Source organism: Epinephelus moara, chromosome 14, assembly GCF_006386435.1.
Source record: "Epinephelus moara isolate mb chromosome 14, YSFRI_EMoa_1.0, whole genome shotgun sequence".
NCBI lineage: Eukaryota > Metazoa > Chordata > Actinopteri > Perciformes > Serranidae > Epinephelus > Epinephelus moara.
Window position 1 is genome coordinate 17,419,784 of NC_065519.1, and position 26,616 is coordinate 17,446,399.

Below are 26,616 nucleotides of genomic sequence, written 5' to 3' on the forward strand. Positions count from 1 at the left end.
AAACTAAAGACATATTGCTAGGCTAAAAACCAAGAAGGTTTACTAGTTACTTACAGCTTTGGTGATATTTCCACTTGTAAACTTGTCACATTTGAGTTATAGAGCCAAGCATCTGTCTTTCTGAGTGCTCATTAAACAATGCTAGGAGTCTACAGCTATGCTAGCAGCTCAGTGAGGCTACTTTAAGCTAAATGCTTATGGTGCTATGACACTATACCTGCTAACATGTTTAGCAGGTATAGTGTCTAACATGTCACCATCTCAGCCTAGCCTGTTAGCATAAATAGCATTAGGTAATTAGCGCTGTAACACTTAAAGCTTTGGTGATATGTCCACTAGTTAACTTGTCACATTTGAGTTGTAGAGCCATGTGTCTGTCTTTTAAATGCTATTTAAACAATGCTAACAGTCAATAGCCGTGCTGGCAGCTCCAAATGCTAACGTCAGCGTGATAACATGCTAACAACGATAATGCTAACACACCGACATTAGGCAGGTATGTATACCATGTTCACGATTTTAGCATGTTAGCATGCATTAGCATTAGGCAGTTAGCACTAAACACAAACTAAATACATATTGCTAGGCTAAAAACCTAGCGGGTTAATCATTACACTTACAGTTTTGGTGATATTTCCACTTGTAATCTTGTCACATTTGAGTTGTAGAGCCAATCATCTGTCTTTCTGAACGCTCTTTACACAATGCTAACAGTCAACAGCTGTGCTGGCAGCTACAAATGCTAACATCAATGTGCTAACATGATAACAATGAAAATGCTAACATACTGACATATGTTTGCCATGTCCACGATTTTAGTTTAGCAGGTTAGCATGCATTAGCATTTGGTAATTAGCGCTAAGGACAAACTAGCATTAGCACTAGTACTAGTGCTAGTATAGCTATGCTATCATTACTCATGGCTATAGACCAAGAAAGTTGATTAGTAATACATAACACTCCATTTGAGTCTGGATTAAAGAATATTAGGCTTAATAAAAATATGTTAGTTGCTTAAAAAAAAGATCTTTAAACCTCCAGCTACCATCTTGGATTAGGAAATATAGCCACTACTTACTGACCTAATTTATTATCTTTTTTTAATAATGTAGCAGAAATAATGTTTTATAATGCAAATGAAAAATCTTCAGAAAGTGCCTTTAAAACAGCCATAAAGGTCCAGTGTGTAGGACTTAGGAGGATATATTGGCAGAAATGGAATATAATATTCATAACTATGTTTTCATTAATATATAATCAACTGAAACTAAGACTTATTGTGTTTTTGTTACCTTTTGAATGAGGCATTATATTTACATACGGAGCAGGTCCTCGTCCGCAAAGTCCGCCATGTTGTTTCAACAGTAGTCCAGAATGGTAAACCGAACTTTGGCTCTAGATAGGTGTGTTGCCACCGTAGTTCTTTGGTTGCAATCTGCAGCCTCACCACTAGATGCCACTAAATCCTACATACTAGACCTTTAACTGTCATTAACTTTCTGAATTTCCTTTGAGGACCTTTATGAATTTACCTCTCAGAAAAACAGATGCTTAGCTCTGTGAACTGAATGCAGTGATAATGAATGACATGCACAAACTAGTGCTAATGCTAAAAGTGAGTTGCTGGTATTTTCAGATGAATATAACTCATGCAATGTGAACGTGATTTGTAATAAATCTAAGAAATGCCTGTACTGGAAATTTTGCTTGAGATTCTGTTTCTATACCGGCATCTGCATCCCAAGTTTGTAACCTCTAAGTTAAAGAAACCCCTAAAATAAACAACACTAAACATGGCTTTTAAGAATAAGTCTTTATGTATTTCTCTATGTGAAACAAATGGCTATTATACTACACAAATAGAAGCGGATACTGTAAGAGACAGAGACCATCTCTGAGAAATAATTACAGAACATGAAAATACACATACCGGTATTATAGAACTGTAAATTATTGCTTGTTTTGCTACTTTGTTTTCTGGATTCCTACGATACAAGACACAATATTCATATTTCAACAGAAACAGTACAACAGTGACAAACGGTATTATTGACCTTTTTAGTAGACGTTCCCCAGAAATAAAAGAAACATTCAAACAGAGTCCATGTTGAACACAACACAATGACAGTTGGTTTTTGATCGAGCATCTTCAGGACTTATTGTTACACATTTTTGTATGTTTTTTTTTTTTTTTTTTCCATTACAACATTGCCAAGAGAAGCCGTAACAAACTGCACACTGGGACTGGCCTCAGCAACAAAAGAAAAAAAACACTTGGCATATGTACATAAATATACAATTTCATTTCAACCGTGACCAAAATGCACCCGGTTTTAAACACCATGACCACAGAGAGTAAAAAAATCATCACGAGTGTCTTCCTCCTGCTCTGCTGCTTCCTCATTATCACAATGTACCTCAGCGGTTCCACCAATCTGCTGTCTGCTTAGATAACCGCGACAGCTTTACCATAGCGCCAATAAAACTGTACTCTGCCAACATTTCAAAGAACCGTTTAACTTCCTCAGCAAAGATGAATGTTTCTCGCGGACAAACACGTAAAACAAAGACATTGATTTTGCTCTGCGGTGTCATCCTGCCTCATTTAAAACCTACATCTGTACTGCATGTCTACACCTTTACAGTGGTACACTCCCATTGATCCAAAAAAGGCCTGAAATTCTCCAAGGTTCACACTAGCAAAAAGGAAGTGGAGTGTTTCACTCACTGCAATATGCTGGTGAAAAGGCTAACCAGGTGTTCAGCTTGAGATAAAAGAAAACAAAAAACACAAGAAAGAAACAGAGAAGAAATGCAATGTGCTTCCTACTTTGTCTCAAGAAGGACTATTTTATGTGATGGAAACAAACAAAACACTGACGATAAAGTGCTCACATGCAGACGGACTTTTCTTTTGCTTACTTATATTGTAATATAGCAAAAAAAGTTTTTAGATTCCATGCCACCAAATGACAAATAAGGTTTAGACTCACCGCTGACACCCAAAAGCCCTGTTAGGAACATTTGTTCATGTTGCTTTGAAAGCACTGAAATGCCGTTAAATGAGGAATTGGAACACTGATATGATTCGGGACTGTGGGGAGACTTAACCAAAAGGAAAAATATTTATGATTTTTAGTGATTGTTCAACTCCCCACTAAACTAGATACTGCAAAAATAAAATAATGCTGTGTTGGGAAAATATGATTTCTTTCAATTTAACAATATACATCAGTGTCTCTGAGTAAGAAAAATTACATAATCATGACAACATGGGGTGAGTTTATGCTTTGGTTGATATCTCATGAGGCTACCTAATTTTCCCTTTTCTCAGCGAAATGCTTTCGGGTAAACTACAAAATCTAAAAGACTATTTTTCCACAAATCTACCGCTCAGCTATTTACAGCAAGAAAGCAGCGCAGTATTCTGGTGCGCAGCAGGAGACGGTCGAAAGCCCCGCAACTGCTTCGAGATATCAAGAGATAACTCAGTGCAAAACAAGCAGTAGTAGGTTTCAGAAGAAAACCTGACACATAGAAAGTGGGTTTGATCAAACAACATAACCAAGACATTAAAGACGTGAGTTACAACAAACAGAATCAGAAGAAAGAAAGAAAAAAAATCCACATCCCAAAAACCCCTTGAAGAGAATGAAGGGGATGAACTGTCTCTTATCCATCAAATCACAACAAAAGCGACAAATGCAAATTTGCCATCAAGTTGCAGACTGAGCTGTCAATCTTACAAAAGAAACAAAACCATTCAGCTTTATCTTCCCCCCCTAAGACGTCACTTTATACTCTGCGTGGGGATATGCACTTGTGTCAAAAGCGTCACACTGTTTCCCTGTCATCACAAACAACAATTAAAAAAAAAACACCTCAGCTCCTCATCTACAGAAGTAACTAAGCATGCAAAAAGTGTCGGGGTATCAAATACATAGTAAGAATACACATCTAGTAGTTTAGCAAAAAACAACACCTCTCCAAATAAAAAAAGACAAAAAGCGAAAACGAGCCAAAGTAAATCATAAAAGTCAAACAGCCACCACAACTTTGTTAGTCACATATGACGCTTCGTGCTGTGTGTGATGTTAAATAGGTTCCTTTTTCTTGATATATCTTGTTAGTATTTGTGTTTCTGTACGTATTTTTTTTTTTTGTATTACAGTATATACATGCAGACAAGAGCGGGAACATCACACACTCAATCTTGATGCAAGCTGAAGCGACAAACCAGCAGATATGAAAATGGATGAAAAAGAAGAAAAAAATAGACATGTATATATTTATATATATAATATGAAAACACAATTTATTGTAAAAAAAAAAAAAAAAAAAAAGAAGAAGAAGAAGAAGAAATGTCTTTGTTTAACCAAAGATTATTGAACACACGACACATGTGAGAGGGAGAGGTACAAGCTAACAAGCTAACTGACTAGCAAGCTACGGAGCAGGACTAGCAATGAGAGCTGAGTGTGTGTGATAAGTGACAGGTGCCTGCGTTGGGACAGGTATTTCCACCCCTCTTGCTGAAAACAAGGGGAAGGTTTGTGGGGTGGAGGCAAGCGTGCCCACCGCTCCCCACGCTGTCCGCAGAATGTGATGAGTGTGTGTGTGATTCTCATCCATCCCCTTCAAGCCGCCTCATTCCATCGCCACGCTCCCCACAAACACCGTCTTCGAGCAATGTTTGTTGGTTTGTTTTTGCTTGTAGTTGAACTGAAATGAGGGGCATCGACGCTCTCTGTGAGTGCAGAGACGAGAGAGAGAGGGCAGGTGTGTTTTGCGGGTTTAAGGGGCGGTCGGGGGCCGCACCGGTGCCGGGGGGGAGGCCTCTTTAGTTGAAGACTTTGGGGGGTCCGTCGGGACGTCTGGTCTGCACGATCTGCTGCTTTGGCCGCACCGCCTCGTCCTCCTCCGTCTCGCTCTCGCACACGTGGACGACCACGCTGGGGGTGGACTCTGTCCCTGCGTGGAGCTCGTACTTTTCACCTGAGAGAGGAGGGGAAGGAGTTGCATGAAAAATACTACATTAAATACTCTTTAACAGGTCATGATGCAACGTGTCTTCATAAACATATTTTAGTGCACAGTTTGGCTGTAATGCAAGAATTTGTGAACAGGAAGTGGGCACCATACCTTTCCTGTATTGTAAAGACAGAGGCTGAATATACTGAGATCAAACAGTAGAACTCAGGGTCAAAACGGACAAGCTCGCAGTACGTCACCCACCAGCAGGAATGTTTATTGGTCCGGTGCGGTGCAGTGCATTCTGGTAGTTGTAGGTTTTCTACCTTTTAGAGAAAAGCGAATGCCACAGCCCTTCTTCTCTGTTTTATCTGGTCATGCAGCACCAATTTTACAATAATTTGAGTCTTACTACAGCATAAATGGCTCAGTTTTATGAAAAGAACTTTTTTTAAAAAAAAAAATAAAAATACAGTTATGTGGTTCATTATTTATTTGTTGTCACTATTTTTTCACACTGAGGATATTTTTGCAGCCCAAGATAATCTACTGTTTGTCTATTGCACTTAAGATCAGGTCAGCACGTTGCCTCAAGAGGACATAAAGAGACTTTTTCTTGGAATGGTCCTGCCATTTGTCCAGATGCCAAACTCAGCGGACTCAGATTGAAAACACACACTTGCTAGATTGTATCACAGTTGCCATGGAGATGAGATCAGACAGCTGGCAGACAGGAGGAAATTGGTCTTGTGGCTCTTTTTTTCACCGTGGTGCCAAACAGAGAGACGGACAGTGAATAGAGTCCTGCTGTTACCGCAGGGAGTTGACAGAGGGAGTCAGTGCGCCGTGCTGCAGCCCGGCGCTAATCTGATTTCAGATGCCAGGATGTGAGGCGCAGAACAAAGCCATTTCCTGATTCCTCATGTTGCTATGGTAACAGCAGGACGTGTCAAAAAGTGATCCTCTGGGATGGACAGTGTTTGTGTGTGCGTGTGTGTGTTTGTGGGTATGTGGGAAGTTTAATCATGTTTTTGTTCGACTGAATTCAGCCCTGGAAGTAATGTTTTCCACTTCATCAGCATGCCCACATACACAAGCATGGACAGACGCTGTGGACGTGACACACCTTCTTATGTGTGTAAGGTGACATTTTATAAAGGTTGCCGCAATCTGAAGTCTTGTCGACAAGGCAGACAGAGTCGTCGTTATTTCTGAGCGGAGGAGCTGACTGGGGACGAGGCTGTTGGGAGAGGAATGTAACAGTGCAGAGCTGTGCTGCCTACACATTTCACACACCTGCTCAAACTGTGATAGGATGGGAACTTTGTGGTGACGGGAAACTGATACACACTGTGATCACAACATCAGTTTGCTGTGTCGTGTTTGTTCACGATTCAGATTTTTGAATTTCTGATTGTTGCCTTTTTCATAGGGATTGACTGTTTGCTTCATTCGGAGTTCAGTTGTGGTGAGTTTCTATGGTTACGCTGATGATCTACCTCTCTGGATTGGACATTTGAGAAAGGTCTCATTGCATTCAAATATGGTGTTCATGAGGATGAAGATTTTTCTACTGAGTTTAATTCAAAGTTGAAAAATGCTTCCATTAGCTCTACTGCGATTTTGGGTATGCAGTAGCTCAGCCCATAGTGACTTGTGTTTGAAACCGGAGGGTTGCCAGTTCAAGTCCCCATCTGGACCAAATTTGGTAGTTGGAGAGGTGCAAATTCACCTCCTGGGCACTGCTGAGGTACCCTTGAGCAATGCAACAAACACCCAACTGCTCGGGGCACCTGTCCATGGTAGCCCCCTCATTCTGACATCTCTCCATTTAATGTATGTACTGGTCCTGTGTGTGCATGTGTGTGTATTTCAGGCCTGTGTGTATGACAACAGAGTGAAAAAAAATTGACTTTTTAACAATATTAATCAAGTATATCTTCTTCTTCTTCTTCATCAATGGAAAAGAGGCACCGCCTGTCTTTTGACCTTGATGCAATGACGAAGGTGCAAAACCGAGCGGCAACCTCTGAGGCTGAAAAATGAAGCCAACACAAAGTGTGCCAAAAAATTGCAGTTCCTTGAATGGCCACTTGAGGCTGTCTCCAGACGTGAGTCAATCCCCATCGACTAAAATGCCTAACATTACAGCAGAAATAAACATGTTTACAGCCTGGTACAAAAATGGTTTTGGTCTCTGTAGCTAATTTCCCCCTTTATGACGTATGTATGGGGGTGAAATTTTATATCGCACACCTGTTAACATTTTATTAAGGCTTTAAATTAGGGTTAGGTTTTATTTTGGAAACAAGTCCTGTTTCTCCTTTGGGGCCAGAAAAAGATTGGCTGCTGCTACATTTTTACCGGTTCTGGATGATGGTGATTTGTTGTACATGAATGCATCTGCACATTGTTTGCACATGTTAGATACTGCATATCTTTGTTACAAATTGAAAACTCCTCACTCATTACTGTACACTTCATTCCAGGGCTGGTCGGCCATCTTTGACCTTTCGTAGGCTCAGTCACTGGTATTGTTCATTTTTAAAGCCATACTAGGTAAACTTGGTTTTGTTTGTTTGTTTCACCGACATTTGTACTTTGATTGAACAGAGATTTGACAGTAGCTGTAGTCTGAGATCTCAAGACTTAGTTTTGTTGTCTGTTCCTTGTGCATGGACTGAGCTGGGAAAGAAAGCTTTTATGTGCTCTGCTCCCCTCACTAGGAATAACCTTCAAAATGATTTGAAACTTCATGAACTGGTCTCTCTGCCTAATTTAAAGCTCTCATAAGCATAAGGATGAGTCGGTTGATTCTTGTCATCGTACACAACTGTCCTAATATTTCTACATGTTACTGTATATCTTGAATGTTTTTAATTGTGTTGTTTGGCTGTAACTTTTACAGAAGTCACACATATATTTAAAGGCCTAGCCGGTTAGGTGACCGGCTGTCTGTGAGGCGCCGCTACAGTCTCTGAGCCAGATTCACCCCTCGCTCCTCCACAGCTACACCCGCTCGTCCAAACATGGTCGCTTCTAACTCCAAAAATTAAGATTGCATTGTACAAAATGCCGAACTTGAGGCTCCAAAACAGGAGTCCACAAACCAATAGATGACGTCACGGTAACTATGGCCATTATTTTATACAGTCTATGAGCAAATCCCTAAATCCCTGGCAACACTTTTCATACCAAAATCTAAAAAAGACCCCAGTTACATGATAAAGTAACTAACGTAACATCTTCAAGCACATTGAAGTAACTTGCACACAAACACACAGACACACAGATATTCGCATTGATGCATATTTCCTGAGAAATATCAGAATGCAGCAACTGAAGGTGAAGCGTCTTTGACATTGACGGATAATTGCCAGCACTGTGGTTTTCATTTATGTGCTTCAAGCTGATATATTTTTTTTATATTGCTGCCTGACCAAGACCATGTGCACAGCAACACTTGAGCAGGAAATTCAACGTTAACAGCCATTTCACATAGAAATATCGATTCTAAAATGCCACTCAATTCATAATGAGATTACACGGACACATAATGGCGGTCTTACATACAAATGCATCTGTGATCAGGTAAATTAGGCCTAATGCTGTTTCGCAGACATTACCGAAAAGCCTGCAGGAACAGTCAAGAATAAAACACGGATGATTCAATAATGTCCACCCCAATTCCTTTTGTCAAATTGCTTCCTAGACAAATAACCTTTCTGTAACACCCTGCTGAGGAGCGTGAAATTACTTCCTGTTTTTACCTGGGTGACTCAAATTAGATTTTTTTATACCTTCATCATCACACACCATTTCCTGCGTGTTTCATCTGTGCATGTCAGTGTGTATTTAATGTATAAGCATTCTGAAATGCTTCATGAACTTAGTTACTGAGTACTGACCAGGTCCCAGCTTGGCTACTGCACACAGCAGGTCGTAGTTGATGACGGGTGTGGCGTCTTCGCTCTGGCTCCAGCCCACAGGTGGCGAGGCAGGGGGCGAGATCAGGAACTGTTTGACGGGCTGGGGAGGGGCCAGGTACGACTTGTCGATGTCCTCATCACCATTCTGGACCTATCAGAGAGGAGATGACAACAGATGAAGGCTGTAGCGCTTTCAATAGGAGCTCAAAGTCATATGAAGTGGGTGAAGCTCCTTTGGGAAGAATCCTAAAGTGACAGTAGAGAAAGTGACGATTCACAAAGAGGATTCAAATTGGGATAGTTGTCGAAGTTTCTGATACTTAACAGCAAGAAAAGCACATCAGTTTTGCAGTCACGGCTTCAGTCTTTTAGTCTCAAATTGCAGGCTCCTTCCCATGAGGGGATTTTGGCGTTTTGATAACAGCCAACTGCCATAATTACAATACCTACATGTGGCATCTGTCTGAGCGTTAAAATCCTTAATCCTCTTACATCAAAGTACCGAGGGGTGCAGCAGGGGTCATAACCAGTGATATATTTGTGATAAAATGGGCATCAATTATAAGCTGACTCATGGTTTCCCAGGAAGAAGGAATTTGGTGTTGTGAAGGCCAAGTGATTTTGTGGCATAAATAATTTTTAAAGACATCTAGCTTATATATAACAGTTGTTTTAACACAGCTTTGGGGACTACACTTCAGTGGGTTTGGGTCTGGACTTTCTACACATTGAAATACAGACATTTAAATGCTTAAATGTAATGAGCTACATGTCTAAACTTTAAAGCTTATTCCAAAACCTCCAAACATGACTTTATTATTGTAGCTATGATATATTCTCTTCTTATTTTGTGTTTGTACAAGACACAAACTTCACTTTGTTTTTCAGCCCCTGTCTCCCCTAAAGGCAACAGACAGACATGCACAGATACACAGTTATGATGGAGGAGAAATCAGCAATTCATGTGTTCATGTGTTCAGTCATATGACTGATGAGGTTTGACAGGAAGGTTGGTGGGTTGAGGAAACAGTCAGGTGTGGCTCAGAGAAGACACACACACACACGCACACACACACACACACACACACACACGCACACGCACACGCACACGCACACGCACACACACACACACACAAGAATGAAAAGGAAAGGAGGTGACTTGACAGAGTTTTTTGTCCCTGTTGTGTTTGTGCATGCTGCAGTGAATCATGCATTAAGGCATAACTTCCCATGTAAATAAGCACCGCTCTTCCTTAGATGGTCCATGTCCCAGGCCCCCTGCCTGCCCTTTCCCAGACCCCTTAACTGAAACTCACTTGGGCAAAGTAGAGTTTGAGCTTCTTGCCGTTGAACTCGGTCTCGTGCAGCTCGATGCGAGCGCGGGCAGCGGCCTCTGGGGTGCTGAAGTTGATCCGGACTCTCCGGAAGCTTTTGAACATCTGGAAAGACGTCTGCTCATCGTAGATCCTGAACAATGCCTCGAACCTTTCCTGTGGAGACAAAGACAGAAAGAATTTGGTAAGAGATGGATTTAAAGACATTTATGTTAAATGCTTGAGCAGGTTGATGTTTAGTGTCATTCCATGTATGTTGAAGATACTGTAGGACAGGCATACTGAACTTCTTTTGCCCAGAGGCAGACCCCTATTGGACGGTCCTCCCTTGACACTTTTTTTTTTTTTTTTTGGATAAACTCTGTTTTGATGCTTTTTTCATGCACCATGGCACCTTATTTATATTTAAAGTAAAAAAAAAAAAAAACTTGTATGAGTAAGTGTATTTTCATTGTGAATTAGAAAGCAGTTGGGGGGCCACCTGGCACACTACCGGTATCACTGCTAGAGGAGAAAATTCGCCTTATCTGGTAATTAATCTGGATAAAAAACATGAATAATAATGTGAAAGGGATTCAATAGTAAGCAGGTATGGTAACAAATAGGGCTGCAACTGACAGTTACATCCATTATTGAGCAATCTGTGTTTTAATTTTTGCAATTAATTCTTTATGCCCTCACAGAAAACAGTGAAAAATGTCTGATGCAATGCCCCAGAGCCTGGAGTGACATCTTCAGATCCCTTGCTTTGTCTGACAGTCTCTAAAGATACTCAATTTAAGCATTTATAGAACAGAGAAAAGAAAGAAATTCCCAGATTTGAGAAGCTGGGACTAGCAAATACCTTAAACAATCGCTTGGTTGTCAAAATTGTTGTTGATCGCCTAAATGATTAACTGACTAATTGTTTCAGCTCTAACAACACAGAGGAGTTGTTGCTTTCCGGTTAAAATGTCCTCTGGAGCAGCTCAGTCAATAACATGTTCTAGTTTTCTTGCTTTATTAAGAATATTTTGTGTTTATATCCAACACAAACAATGGCATCTCTGCACAATTTTTATATTTCTGGTGAAACATTAGACAAATTAGAAAGAGCTCAAATGTAGGGTTTAATTAAAGAAGTACTTCAATACTAATGAGATGGTTTATTCATAAAACTGGGCTGTAGAAAGACACAAATACTTGGGAAAAAGACCAGAGAAAATGGAGAAAAAGGGGCTGTGGCATTTGCTTTTGCTCAAGAGGTAGGAAACCTACAGCTACCAGAATGTGCTGCACCAGACTGGACCAGTAAAAGGTCCCACTGGTAGGTGACATAGTATGAGCTTGGCTGTTTTTCCACAGGTAACAATATGGCAGCTGGCTGGTAAGAGAAAATCTTAAATTACAGTTAAACATTAAGCTAAAATATGGCTCTGAAAACATTTTAGGTGAGAAATAGGTAATGCAGTTGTAGAATATTGTTTCATATTTTACCAGCACTGCTTAGTTTCACTGTTTGATCTATACAACACAGGAAACCGTATGGCACCCACTTCCTGTCCACAAATTCTCATATTACAGCCAAACAGTGCACTAAAACTGTTTCTTGAGACAATTTAGATGAGAATTAGGCAATACAGAAACAGAATCTTGGTTAATATTTGATCAGCGCTGCCTAGTTTTACAGTTTGATCAGAGTTCTGGGTCTTTCTCTCGATCTGCGTCTATACTCTTTGTGTCCTGTGGTGGCAGGCACACGAAAATGCAGACATACTATCTGCAGTTTGAGCAACAGCCCCAAGGACCAGTGAAAATCAAGTCATCTAGCGGATTTAAATGAAAAGATGAGCAGGGAGATGTGGGTGCTGGCAAGATGGAGATAAGTTTACCACAGTTCATTTACACATACCGCCCACATTGTTATGATACAAAGCTGGTTGAAAATTGGCAACGTATCCCTTTAAGTTATTCAGTGATAAATCTGTCTGAGTGTCAGACGTGACTTTAACTGCTCTGCACCCATTTCATTTTCTATCGAGTTAATGTGGAAATTAGATTTCCAACATCCCGTAATTTTCCAGCAATCTTCTCTGATGCTGTCTGTCTCACAGTCCTCTCCCTCACTCTCCCTTCTTCCTCATGCACCACACTTTGTCTTTATCTATACCCACATGATATATTCCCACATCTCCTATGTTTTATTATTCGATCCTCTCCATAGGCACCAAATTGGCCTCCTCAGGTGGAAACTCAATCAAGCAGCTCAGTAGGAGGGCGAAAGGAAAAGGAAAAAGGCCGCCGGGAGAACTGGTTTCTCAGTAATCAGTAGCGCTGTTCTTTGTCTCCTGGTCGACGGATGACTATGACGTTTCCTATCAGAAAATTAAGATGGATTATGGACTGAACGGTCTCATCACTTTGCACTAAAAGTTTGTGCAAAGACAAATTAACACATACCAAGCAAATAATCACTTGCCTTTCATGTGCCCAATGTCCTGAGAACCACGTGTGCAGTCAGTGGCATCAGTACCAACTGGTAAGTGTAGCCCCTTTCAAATCAGTCCATGATTGTGTTTTTGCATGCCGGTGCTTGTCTCAATATAGTCTCAGTGGGAAACACAGGACTGAAAAACTCTCACAACACTTCCCTCATTCGGCTGACACAGCACCTCTCACCAGGATGGAAAGGGTGCGTGTTAGCCGGAGGAACACAGGCAGCATGTCGACTGTGAGATCTGCCCCTGCACATTAGTGACAGCTTAGTGATGGCCGACACCAGGTATCTGTAAAATCAGCACGCTAAAATGAGCGCTCCCTTCTGTATGTGTGTCCTGTTAGTGTTAGTCCTGTGTCCTTCAGATGAATCCATAAAAATCTCTTACATCTAAATCTTATATTGTTTGACATTTTGACTCCAAAAATCTGATTATATCTGATAACAATTACTAGGATTTGATGAAACTACAGTAAAACACACTGCAAAGATGTGGGTGTCCTTATCACATGAAGCAAAGTGAAAGTCATGCTGTACTCTAATTTCCATATTCATCACAAAAATGCTGGAGGGAAGCTGCGCACCACTACGGGGCTGCAACTAACGATGATTATTTTCAGGATTACATAATCTGTCACTCTTTCTAGTTAATTCAATTAATTGTTTGGTCTTTAAAACATCTGGAAACAGTTAAACATGTCCATCAAAATCCGTCCGACTCATCTCTGAGTTGCTGTTATTTTAATAAGATATTAATTTTTACTGGAATGTGAGACAAGTGCTTTTATTTGAGAAGCTTTAACCATCAAATATTTGCTTGGACTTTGACTTTGGCTTCAGGACTGGAAATAACGTAAGCACTAAATGTAAAAATAATCATTAAAAGCTGCAATGTGAGAATGTATATTAACATAATACAGATTACCTAATGACATTCATCACTTTGTAACACCTAAAAATACATGCATTTTTAAAAAAATAAGTTGAGTGTCTTCATTGAATTTCATTACAGCCAAGTACTTCTTAGCAAATGTCAGTATGCTCCGAAATACAGGGTGTATCTCTGCGGAGAAATTACATCATCACCCTGTCTGACACATGCAGAGTTGTTAATGACTGAACAAGCTGTGAACCACAGTTATGCTGCAGTGTGGCGTACACTGTGGCAAGACAATTTGAATTTCAACAATAAGCAGATTAACGCTTTTTACTCATAATCCTCCCTCCTTTCCCTCCTTGTTTTATTTCCACCTCTTCTCCCCATGTAAGTGCATCTGGTCTTCCCTTTGCTAAACGCCTCGGGGTGGCTGGCTAAACTTCAGAGCTGACTTCACCTCCGGGCTCCGTGATACCATTTTTAGTCAGGTTTCTAGTTGGCCATACAAGGTGCATTCTGAAGAAGCAAGTAAAAGAGGTCAGGACAGGAATGTGTGAGTATCTTGACTCCTTTTATGCGTTTTAAAGAGAATTACCGGCTAACTCGGCAATTAGACTGCCACAATCCCCAAAAAGCCAGAGGAGAGGGAAGAGTGTGACTCACCACGATACGGGGACAGCCGAGTGTTAAATGTGCTCATTTAAAATTGATCCTCTCACCCCCACAGACGACATCGTCCGCTGCTAAATAGTAGTTAACCAAATAGCTTCCTCACTTTAATTGGGTATAAACAGCAGAGGGAACAACAAGTCAACATGTTGAATTAAAGAGGTTAAAGGGTCGGCCTCTGCAAATAAACACATTTCTGTTTTAATCAGTCTATTGTGAGACACTCAACTCCTTCTTATGTGTCTCGTTTGATCAGGTTTCCAATTGTTCTGAGCCTTCGTCAATGTCCGACACACGCTGTAGCAAAAGCATTTATAAATGGATTTCAAGTGGGCACAGCAAATTGTTAGTGACTTGATTTTTGTATTCTGTAAAATGGACAATTTTGCTGTTTAAATTTGCAGTAATTCATTTTTTGGCCACTTGGGGGCAGCACAGCAGGCTCCATTATCGTGTTAAAAGGTCAATATGGCTAATGTGTTAGCAAACAGTGGCTTATTTAAACGTCTAGCAGTTACCTCGCAATATCAGCATTAATTTGAAGTCATATTTTTTTGCCCCTGATGAAAGTCAGTCCAATTTGTAGCTCTGTTTTGCTCTCCATCAAGTCCTGACAAAAATATCTGGCTCTTAAGCTGCTAAATGCATCACGAATTGCTAACATTGTCCATCTGTTAGCTCTGGAAAGGTAGCATACAAGGGTTGGATACTGTTAACAATTGAAGTGATACGAACTTGGAGGTTGGTACTGGTGCCCAGTGGTACAGTTATTCTGTATATGATATTTGAACAAGCTGCAGGGGTGATTTAGTAGACTAAAATACAATTCTGTTCCTCTGCTCTTTTCTAATCACACATAAAGATAACCTTCTTTCTCTGTCTGTCTGCTGGTGTGTGTGTATGTGTGTGTGTGTGTCTGCTTGTCTAGCAGTGATACTAGGCTATTACTAAAATAATATATAAGAGAAAATAAACCACACTATCCTCAAAAACTATCACAACAGATCGGCACTGCAGCAATAGTTTTGTCTCACTGGGAAGCCACGAAGCAGAGTGGCCGATGAAGCAGAGCGGTTGATGGGGTGGCAGATGGAGTGGCCGATGGAGCTACATGGCCAGCTTCCCTGCATCATGGCGCTTCCACCTCCTGTCTACAGTTGAACCAATTTCGCAGGGCTATGTTGCCGGCCTTGAAGCTCTGTGATTGTCTTTGAGGCTTCAGGGTGCTTTGTTGCACTTCTACCTCTTGTCTAAATCTGGGGTCTAACCTAAATGCGCTAACAGGTACGGGCACCAATGGATTCAACATGAATCATTACTCGGTAGTACTGACGTAATTTGGTCAGTACCCTTAAAAGTACCTAGTTCGGTACCCAACCCTATAGCTTACAGGCGGCTTATTGGAGCGTAATCACTGAAAACAGTGTCTTGAACAGACGCGGGTGAGAACGGTGAGCGTGGACCAAAACAGCAACGTTAATGGCTGTAAAACCAAAACAATTAGCTTGAGAAATTCCTACAGGGCTCCATAGATTTGAGCAGTTTGTCACCTTCCATACAACACAAAGTATTTGTTCCATTACTAATATAAAAACATTGATTAGTGCAGCTTTAAAAAGTCTGTGTCTCTGCATGGGAGCATGGACGTTCCGTAGTACGATATTGGCCAAACGCTTTTTTGCCTTCTGAAATATAAAAACAAGATTTCTCAAAAAAGCACAGGCTCATATAACAGCACCACAATCTAACTCTCACTATGACCAGCTATTGTTTTGTTTGCAAACTCTTCTGATTCGGGTTTAGTTGTAACAAGCTTCAGAATGACAACAAAGCACTTGTTTGGCCTGTCTGCAGAGCCCACTTAAGCCCTTACTCAAACCGTGAATTTTCCATGAGCCTCAGCCAGCTACTATGACTCACATGCCATCAAACTCCATGTCTGATAACCGATAAGGTAGTCTTTCTCATGCATGCACACATAAACACACACACACACACACACACACACACACACACACACACACACACACACACACACACACACACACACACACGCTGCGGGTACCTCCTTAACCTAAATTGATGTTTTGGCATGAGGAGACATGTGGGAAAGCTCCGAGATCATGTTCCATAATAGCATGTTTGTTTTTAAACCCTGCATACTGACTGCTGATACACCCGCGGCCGATCAGAGTGTAACAAGTGAGTGTGCTCATCACAAATTTATGTGGTCTCTATGAACGGACATCCTGAGGGAATGAGAGGAGGAAGAGGAGGGGGAACGAGGAAGAGGAGAGGGGTGTTGAGTTACACTGGGTTGAAAAGTGGCCTGCTCATCTGCCAATGCAATGTTCCCTGCAGTGACCCACTCCCTTTGTCCTCTTTGTGCACGCATGTGTGTGTGTGTGAGACTGAGACATGAGTAAGCATGTGTGTGATGTGCACAATGTGTTCAGGATTCTTCACAGTGTTTCCATAATTAGTTAGATGGTATTTCTGTCCACATACACACACACAGGGCATGTGTGGTTAAGTAATGTGACAGGTACCATTAGTACCTAAGCACAACTCAAGGGCGTCTGTCCCTTTGTCAGCAGAGATAGACTGGGTTTAACACTCACACACACACAGCTTGATCTAACACCTGCTACTACTGTATTTGCAGTGACTGAGAGCTGTAGGACAACAGGTGAGCGAGGAGCAGAGAACAGCATGTTCCTGTATTTCATTCTCAACAAGGCGGATAACAACATCTACTGAAGAAGCTGGAGGAAAATATGATTTATCTCACATACAGTAGCTAGGTAACAGAAAACAAGAGAGAGCTGGGTGTACTCGGAGAAAAAAAAATAAGGACAAAAACAAACCTAACATCACCCTCATGGTTCTTTCTCACATTAAAGTCTGTGTTTTACTCGCAGCTTTTGTTTATCTAACAGGAGATGTCTGTCGTGTTTAGGGTGGAGACAGTTGAGAGGAGAAGGAGGCGTGAAGTCACAGCTCTCAAATAGCCGACTTGATTGAAACGGCAAGTGCTGTCGTTACTGCTGACCGCATGTTTCCCCTATGTCACCTTTACGTAACACCCAGGGTGCACCTCAGCAGGCTAAATTCTTCCTTTCCTGTCCTGGATTGTCTCTTTACCTCGGCCCCCAGGCTCGGAGACTGCTTCACTAAATTTGCGACAGGCAAGCTGCCATAGGCGTAGAGTTTGAATTTTGCCCCCCCTCAATATCTAGAACATGTGAATTTGTCACAATAAAAACATTAAAGTAGGAAGGGGCTTCATGCAAGAAAGGCACAAATTTCTGCATAAACTTAACGAGAATGCAGGAAATTAAGTGTTTGACGCTCATTATGTGTCAAACAAAATCTAAACGCTTCCAAGCTGCAACATGCAACATGACGTCTTTTCCTCTAACACTTATTTTGACACATATCAAAACACCTCAACCTCAACACATAAGAGCCTTGTAGCACTCGCAAATGTATCTGGAATTTGAGAGCTACAACCATTTTGTTAAAGAGGCCCTGGGAAGATACTGACTGGATTTATACTTCTGCGTCGAATCGACGCCGTACCTACAGCGTAAACTCTGTAGCCTATGCCGTAGCCTGATGTGCACCTCCCCAGACATTTATCTACATGTCGCGGCTGTCTATTTTTGTAAGCTGAAAATCATTTCCCTTAGTGGAAAGAGGTAAAGCTAGAGGTTAAGTTCTTAAGAAAATGACGAAAGGAACAATCGTCTTGTTGCATTAGTAGAGAAATATACTTTATCAACAGTAGTTGCTCCAGTCGTTGATTACAATTGGCTGAGCTGTGTTCAAAGCCATTGTAAAATACTCTATTAACACAGCTGTGACACATTACAACAACATTGCTGCGCCAGTTGGTAACCTATCGTCAAATGGGACACAGCGGCCAAGAGGGCAACCGCCAACTGAAGCCTGAATCATTTATCATCTACCAGTATGAGAACGGTCAGGGCAGACATTTTGACTTGTCATAGTAGGAAAAGCACAGGTGTATTTAATAACATCAATTATGGCTGCATTCCACTTATGGGAGGCTTTGGCATTGTGCATGCTGGCTAACTGGAATAGCTTACTGGGGAGCTACTTGGAACTGAGCCATCGTTAATGTTGTCAGTTTCACCTGTGCTCTTCCTACTATGACTAGTCGAAATGTCTCCTGTGAAAATGAATGCACAATAGAACCCACAAAAATGCCGGCGAAAGAAATAAAGAGGGCTTTTAGACGTTTATGTTTGAGGAGCCAAGGAATGCACTGTGTCCTGTTGCCTCGCTGGAGAAATACCTGTCATTGCTGCCGCCCAATCCACTGTCCTTTTATCTCCATCCAAAGCAGACAAACTACACCCACAATCTAAAGTTTAAAATGTGACTTAAGCTAGCTTGCATGTTTTTATTTATAAAGCTAACTTTTCTAAAACTGTAAACTGTAACAAAAATATTGCAGGCAAAGGACAATAACTGAAGTAAAGTACGGGTAATAGTTGTCACCACCCTTTAGCTGCTCTAAAATCATTGTAAACCACAACCTTTAATGGCTTAGCTCTTAATTAGGCTTTAAGTTTCTGCAGATTTTCATCAAAAAGCACAGATATTTTCCTTTAAAGCAGCAGTTTTTATCTGGATATTATTTCCCCGTACACCCAAAAAGCTAGCAAGCTTCCTGTTGCAAGAGTACAACTGTCTACCACCACAGTTTACAGTAAAGAAAATCCTCTTGATGGCTCATGAAATGCTTCTGGTGGCAGAAAGTGTTGGGAGATTTGGGAGAAAATGCAAATGAGCTGCTGCCAATGTGCCACAGTTCTCCTACAGCGCTTGCAAACTGTGTTTTTAAGAGTAATTTTTTAAACCAATTTTGTATTATTCAGTATGAGCCATGACTACACTGTTAATGCATGAAAGGGAAGTTAAATAAATAAACTTCTGATTGCCAACATTCCCTTAAAAGACTGTTGTGACCACATGTCCTGATGGAAAAATGAAAGATGGAGATCAAGAAAGAACATGCGACGGACAAAAAGGGTCCAACAAAGAGACAGAAGGCAGCCTAGCACAATAAAAATCCACTGTGTAAAGGATGTTAAGCTTGCTAGTGAAGTGCAGCTACTCCGGCGAAGGCTGCAGGGCCATCCTTCAGCTGATTGCCTCTTGGGTAATGAGGCAGTTATGTTCCTGATGGTAATGGAAAGGCTGTCATCGTGGTGGCAACAGGACATGACTGCGGGTATGACTCACTTTCAGCGGCACAGCGAGGCAGCAAATGCAGAACCAGCCAGTGGTCCTGACACACAATCGTCTGAACAAAAAAGATCAGTCGGCTTAGGGATGAGGCGCAGGTTTATCGGGCGATGTCGACAGGGTTTCATCTGGGGCAAAAAGCAGCTGTGATTGACAGGACAGTGCAGATGTGAACAGGGCACAGGAGATGAGATAAAGCAGAGGAATGAAGAAGTATTTACAGAGTATCTACTTTACACCGCTTCCTGGTAATGAATCAGTCAGGTGGCTGAATTGGGTGTAACCCTATTGTGACTTAAGTGTTTTCCCATCTTATGTAAAGGAAGGATTACGTTTCGTCAAAGCAAAGGGATCGCTTACAATTAGCAGAGCTTCAGGCCCATCCTGTTCTGTTTGCACGGTAAACACAATGATGGATAAACACGCACGCAATCCAACCTCAGTTGCACCGAAAACGTCCACACAAATACCAGATCATGGATATATTCTCAGCAAATTGTGCTCAAACTGTGACGTTACGCACAAGCTTCAGCATGCTGTCGGCTCTCATTGTTGTCGTTGTCATCTCATTGTGCAGTTTAGGGAGTTAAATAAAGCTCACATATTCAGCTGTTTGTTCTCTGTCACTGGTGAGAGTGAACAAGTCACATCAGCTGAAACACACCAACATGTCCAATCGTTCCTTTGATTGGTCATGTGGCTAAAAATACACCAAACGCACACACAAAAAAGTGAGAAAAAATATCACTTATTTTTTAGGGATGTGTTTAAAATAACAATTTGGTCGATAACATGGCTGATATAGATGTTTTTGTTGTTGTTTATTTTGCTATATTCTCCATTTTGAGCCAGGGAAAAAAATTCATTATACACAAAACTTAACTGTTTTAAAGCCATTTAACTTTTCATCACATGACCTTTAAATAAATTTAGTTATACAAATTTAGGAAATGATCTTTAATATGACGATCTTTCACATAAAAAACATGTTTTATTTTTTTCAATTTTTAATTTTTTTAAGGCTACATAACAGCTTCAAAAGCCTTTTCCCAATATATCCCATAATTCCCTCTAATATCTGTTTTGTATTGCTGTGAAAACATCAATAAATTTCTCTGTATTTATATAAGTTTCATGCCAAAAACAGAATTTTACGAGACAACTTTCGAACACATCATGATAGCATTATAATTTTTACTCATTTTTACTCAATACAGCTAGCATTAGCATTGTTGCCTCACAGCAAGAGGGTTATTGGTTCGAAGGATTTGATACCCAGGGTGGAGGAGCCCTTCTGTGTGGAGTTTGCATGTTCTCCCTGTGTCAGCGTGGGTTTTCTCTGGGTACTCCAGCTTCCTCCCACAGTCCAAAGACATGCAGGTTAACTGGTGACTCTAAATTGTCCGTAGGTGTGAATGTGAATGTGAATGGTTGTCTGTCTCTATGTGTCAGCCCTGTGATAGTCTGGTGACCTGTCCAGGGTGTACCCTGCCTCTCACCCAATGTCAGCTGGGATAGGCTCCAGCCCCCCGTGACCCCTACCAGGATAAGCGGTTATGGAAAATGAATGAAAGAATGAGTGCTTGAACACCTCATATTATCCCATGCAGCTTTTGTTAGCAGTTAGTTCTGGCCACCGTCTGCTAGCTGCTAACGTTAACTAGCTCTCCTCCTGCAGATGTGAACATGGATTTGTTGCTAACAATGTAGCATTATGGGGGGAAAATCGGGTGCTTCCTCTCATGTGTCAATGTGTCTTTTGGGAAGATCTCCGTTCATCTCAGGCACCATTAGTCACGGAGCTCTCCTTTTTCGGCTGCCCAAAATTGATGTTACAACAGAAAAACATCGGCCACTGCCACTGGTCAATGCAATCTTGTTGCTGATAGGCCGATGGCAGTCAGCAAGGTGAGCATCGACTGATACAGGTGTTCTGCCAATAAATCGGTGCATCCCTATCAATACTGAATTCAAAATAAAATATTAGGCAGAACTAGAGAACAGCACGTAGAGTTCAAATACAGATTGTTTTTTTTTACTTCTTATAGTTCTAATATAAACTTTCAGTACAGAGATGAGCCAATGGTTGATTCATTTATATATCTAAAAAAATAATGAATAATTTATCTTCTTAAGCACAAATGCCAGATTTTTACAGATTTTAAAGATGTAAATATTTGAATTTGTTTTCCTAGTCTTTTATGACTGAGTTTTGGACTGTCATTTGGACACACAAGCAGTTTAAAGACATCAGCATGGCTCTGTGAAAATGAGAATAACCATTGGCTGCAGCCCTAATTCAGTATCTACAAGCATGCTTTGTTTGTGCAGAAATCTGCAGCTCCAGCATTTAAATTCACTGACCGTGTCACAATGTTCTATTTTCATCTGGTTTCACATTTAAGCTAGTACAGTATTTAAATCACATTGGCACTTGGTTACAAAAATCCATGACTGTAATCCACCAGCTAGTCCAATTCTATGTTGAATTACACCATTTGGCATTTTGGATCAAAATGAAAAGATTAACCGAGCCTAATTGGGACGTAAAGAAGGGTTATTCTGTGTTTTTTTTTTCTCCCTTTGGCGAATCACTCATCTTTCTCTGCGACACGTGCGTGGTTTTAGCACAGTCTAATCCAGACCCTCGTGCTTGAATGGGATTTGGGTGAAAACCAACAAACTAGGCCACGGAGCCTTGGGGTGAGTCAGGGATAGTGTTACGCTAAAAATAGACCATGCTGGAATAATTAAGAAAATTCATTTCTTAAGTGTGTGGACCATCATTTTTAATTACCGTCCTCCCTAAAGGGCCAAACTGGAACCAGTGTAATGAGGGTGAACAAGAGAGGCAGATTGTAGAGATAACAGACACAGCTGGATAATAAATCTCATACCTGCATGCATGTCTGTTCCAGCACATTTTTGCTATTCCCATTCCTTATTTTTTCCATTACTGTTCCATAAAACGGAGCCAACTTTCCATTGCAATTATGCCTGTGTGCAGTTACAACTATCACTTGTGACATGAAAATGTATTATGTTTAAAACACAGCAGAGCTTTCAGCTGCCAAACATTACTACAAACACTGTCGGAAATAAAACAAATATTCAAAATATGAACATTTTTCTATGATGTTTTTCAGGTTTTCAGCCCTGTTCTACAACGCAGAACCAAACACACCTCAATGAAGCTGTTACTGTGCTTCAGTTACAACTACAGGCACGGTCCTGTCGCACTTTGGTCAATCTGTGACTGAACAAATATTGATTTGCGCATTTTATCTTCTCCCCAAATCCCCTTTCTGGAGCTTTATCTATTTATTGACTTAGTTTTCCTGTAATCAGATTACTGCTAACTAAGATGCTAAGACATTATGCTAGCTGTCTGAGGCTAATTTGCTGCTAACATACAGGCTAATTCACTGTTCTTAGTTTGTATACCTTCATATATAACTCAAGTAATCATGAGCCAGGAGGCTGTGATCACGTGACCTATACGCTGCAGGCTGTCCTCCTGAATGTGACAGGAACAAAGGAGAAAGTCAGGTCAGGTTGTATAAAGAGCGATAAAGAACGGGGTGAATGGATGGGTCAAACAAACAACAAGTTTCTTACAGCTGTTCATGACCCGTGTGAAACCAAAGTCAACACGGAGTTATTTTAGGTTTTGTATTCAACATAACATCATGACCATGATTCGGCAACCATAATTCTTTTCCTTAACCTAACCTAACTGGTAACAGTGTTTCATAAGATATCATATGAACCGCTGTATGAGGATGTGTTGTAATATAACATCAGTGACAATTAATTTCGGTAAATTTAACCGTTATGTATTCTCGTATTTCTATTAGGAAAGTTTACATGTTACTACTTAAGCACAAAAAGAGCAAGTATCCAGGAGCTTTATGAATCTAGCTTCTAAGAGAGACTGGAGGGATTTGACACACAGAACCACAGTTTCTGGTAGAAGCTAAGCTAAACACAAATACACACAGAGCTGCTAGCTAGCTTAAAGCTAACATCTGTACAGAAAATTCAAACACAAAAGGGCTAGCAGTCAAATTTGTTCAAATGATTCAAGGGGAAAATTGACTTTGCTTTCTGCCTGAACACACCTTTAGGCTAGTGTTGCTAACACACAATTCTTTAACTGTTTTTACTGTTTGGCTAACTGCTACATATTTAAATCTTCGTACTCAAACTCTTGTGGACTTGTGTTGTGTTCCATTTGCACCGTGAAGTCGTAATTTTACTCGTTTCCAGTTAAACATTTCAACTATAACACCCCTGAAGTCAGATTTCCACCTTGAAAAGTCGGAGGAACCTCACCAACCCTACCCTAAAAATCCAAAATGGCTGCTCCGCACATCGACAGTAGTGAAAGCTGTAGTAATATACTGTTTATTAGCACTTCTGTCCTACTTGTGTCTCATTAAAACAGTCATACACACAGTCCTGTACAACTTCTGTCTGTGGATATGTTGCTACAGTATTTCATGCTCAAAACACAGCGTAGTGTGTTGCTATCAACTGGTATTGCTAACAATGGATAGCTTGGTTAGAACTGGTATTGCCATATTGCCACTGGTATTGTCATTCCCAGCTCTAAACTCAGACTTCTGAGGTAAATGGGATACAGCATAATTACTGTGTTGTACTTCCAACTCAACCATGTTGTTCTCTAACTGATGCTTTATTTCGTCACAGCACGAGGGGTAACGTTAGCTGGCAGCTACTTGTGTGACTCCAGTTTCCTTGTTACTCTTCTAAGTCCCATTGTTTATGGTAGGCTTTGTCATAATTTCTTTCTGATTTGTAAGCCCTATCATTGAATTTGTTGTCCAATACTGCTTTCATTGTTTCCTGTAAACAATTACTTCCAAGGGCCGCTCCTTGAACCTTTCCTGGAAGTGTTTGGATTGCGGCACAGCTGTGGACATCCACACATAGTGAGGACAGAACAAAGAAATGAATGTTGTCTTAAAAGTCAATTTAACACAAGTGGCCACCAACTGGGTACTATTTTTAATTTTACTACAAACCCATGTGCTTATGTATTTAAAGTGCCTGACATTTCATTGCTTCGGAGTTATTAAAAGAGTTTGGAACAACCAGACTATTTAACTTTCATAATCTGTAATATAAATATGCTTTTGGCGTGTATACATAATCTGCTGATGTGTGATGTCACACCACTGTCGGCTCTATACTTAGCATGGGAGAAAAGACTGTAACCTATGGTTGGCTTGCGGACTACTTCGGGTGAGGTAATGTGAATCGGTGGATAAACTCTGAGGTTGTGTGTGTGTGTGTGTGTGGTGACCCAACACTCCGAGCACACAGGCAAACAGCGCATCTGTCAAAGCAGCCATTAATATTAGCATAGCAGCAAATCCTCGGAATTACAAAACAACAAAAACAGCTCATGATTAATAGCCGTGTGTGTATTGTGAGGACTGCATAAGCACAGGGGAGGCATGTGAACGGGGCAAGTGTTATTACAGTGGGATCAATAGCTCGAGCTGGGGAGCGGTATCGACAGGGGCCGACGCCGCAGCGCTACACTGCCGTTCCCTCGGGGACAGTGTGTCCACGGCAGGGAGACTGAAATCAGTTTACGGCATGAGGGGGCACATTAATCCTATTACCACCAATCTGGTCGTTATGGTTTTTATTGAGGCAGGAGTTTTTCTTAGTCAGCAGCACTCAGGCATCGGTTGAACACACACATGCACACACACACATTTTCACACACTCTTAACATGCAAGTATGTCCACACAGTCTCCCACGCAGATTCACACACTTCAGAGGCGATGGTAATCCAAAGAGTTACACAACATTACATAAGGTGGTTAAGAGATGCTACAGCTCTTACCTAAGGCCGCCGCAGCATATGGACACATGAGCTCATTCTCTCTACTCACAACAACTCACTACTGCTCTGTTGCATTTTACCTTCTGTCTTTATCTGTCTTTTGGCAATCAGTTAATCACGACACTCAGCTTTATCGTCAGTCAAGCATTCTTGTAGCAAGGCTAGGAGCATGACTATGACATGCAGTACAAGTAAAGATTTCAGTATTGGAACATAATGGGCATGAAGTGTTGCACATAAGTACAATTTTGAGGTACTTGGACTTTACTTGAGTACTCCCCTTTTCTCTCATTTCATACTTCTAGTCCATTTCAGAGTGAAATTACATTTTTTATGGTATTGTGTTTATTTCAAAGCTTCAGCTACGAGTTAAGTGTCTGACAGCATCATGAAAAGGATCCTTACAGAGATAGATCGTTTTGTCTAACAAGAAACAGCTACATTGCTATTGTCAAACCCAAAAGACGCCATTTAAATAAGCAATAATTTTATCACCTCATTCAAAGTCAACAGAAACAAATAAAACTCATAAAAGCCGTCTCTGTTTTTCTTACCAAAAATGAACACTTTTAGTTGGATGTAAATTGACGGTGCTCGATTGCCCAAAGGGATTACACTGCAGTCTGTTTCGGCTGCTGTGGTCTCGCTCAATACTGGACTGATTTAAAAAACTGCTGTTTCCATTAGTCACTTTGACACAGAAACATGGGAAAATAAAGTCCAAGTTGAAAAATACCAAAGTTTCCCTTTTAAAGGGCCAGTGTGTAATATTTGGCATGGTTTATTGTCAATCTGAGTCTGAATCTGAATATTCTACCCATTGATATGTTTATACAAGTGTATAATCGCTATAAAACAAAATTCGTTTGGTTTTCGTAGCCTTATAATTATGCTTTTATATATATAGATAGCAAGGGCCTTGCTTTAGAGAGGTCGCCATCTTGCGTCCCCATGTATGTACGGCAGACCGAGCGGACAATCCAGCCAGCCAGAGAACACGTTTCGCGTGTATAAATAAACCAATGAAGACAGCGAAAGGAAGGAAGAAGGAGGAGGAAACAGCAGAGAGTGTTAGTAGTTCGTCGATAGAGAGTAGTGAAAAGTTTTTTTAGTTAAAAATTTGGCGAATGGACCACACTTACCACGCAACAGGAGAGAATGAACCCGAACCGTCATCTGCGAGGAAAAGAAGACGCAACTT

At 40.9% G+C, this 26,616-nt stretch overlaps 1 protein-coding gene across 2 annotated transcripts in view; it reads right to left on the reverse strand.

Annotated features, from left to right (window-relative positions):
• Nucleotides 1–1,806: 1,806 nt before the first annotated feature.
• The window catches only part of rcan3 (regulator of calcineurin 3), a 61,911-nt gene continuing 37,101 nt past the window's right edge, over nt 1,807–26,616 (reverse strand). For both annotated transcript variants that reach the window (XM_050062615.1, XM_050062616.1), the window contains 3 exons: nt 10,217–10,390; nt 8,880–9,051; nt 1,807–4,995 (listed from right to left, as the gene is read on the reverse strand). In XM_050062615.1, the coding sequence (XP_049918572.1) occupies nt 4,841–4,995; nt 8,880–9,051; nt 10,217–10,390 (501 nt within the window). In that variant the 3' untranslated portion in view covers nt 1,807–4,840. The remainder of the gene's footprint in view (nt 4,996–8,879; nt 9,052–10,216; nt 10,391–26,616) is intronic.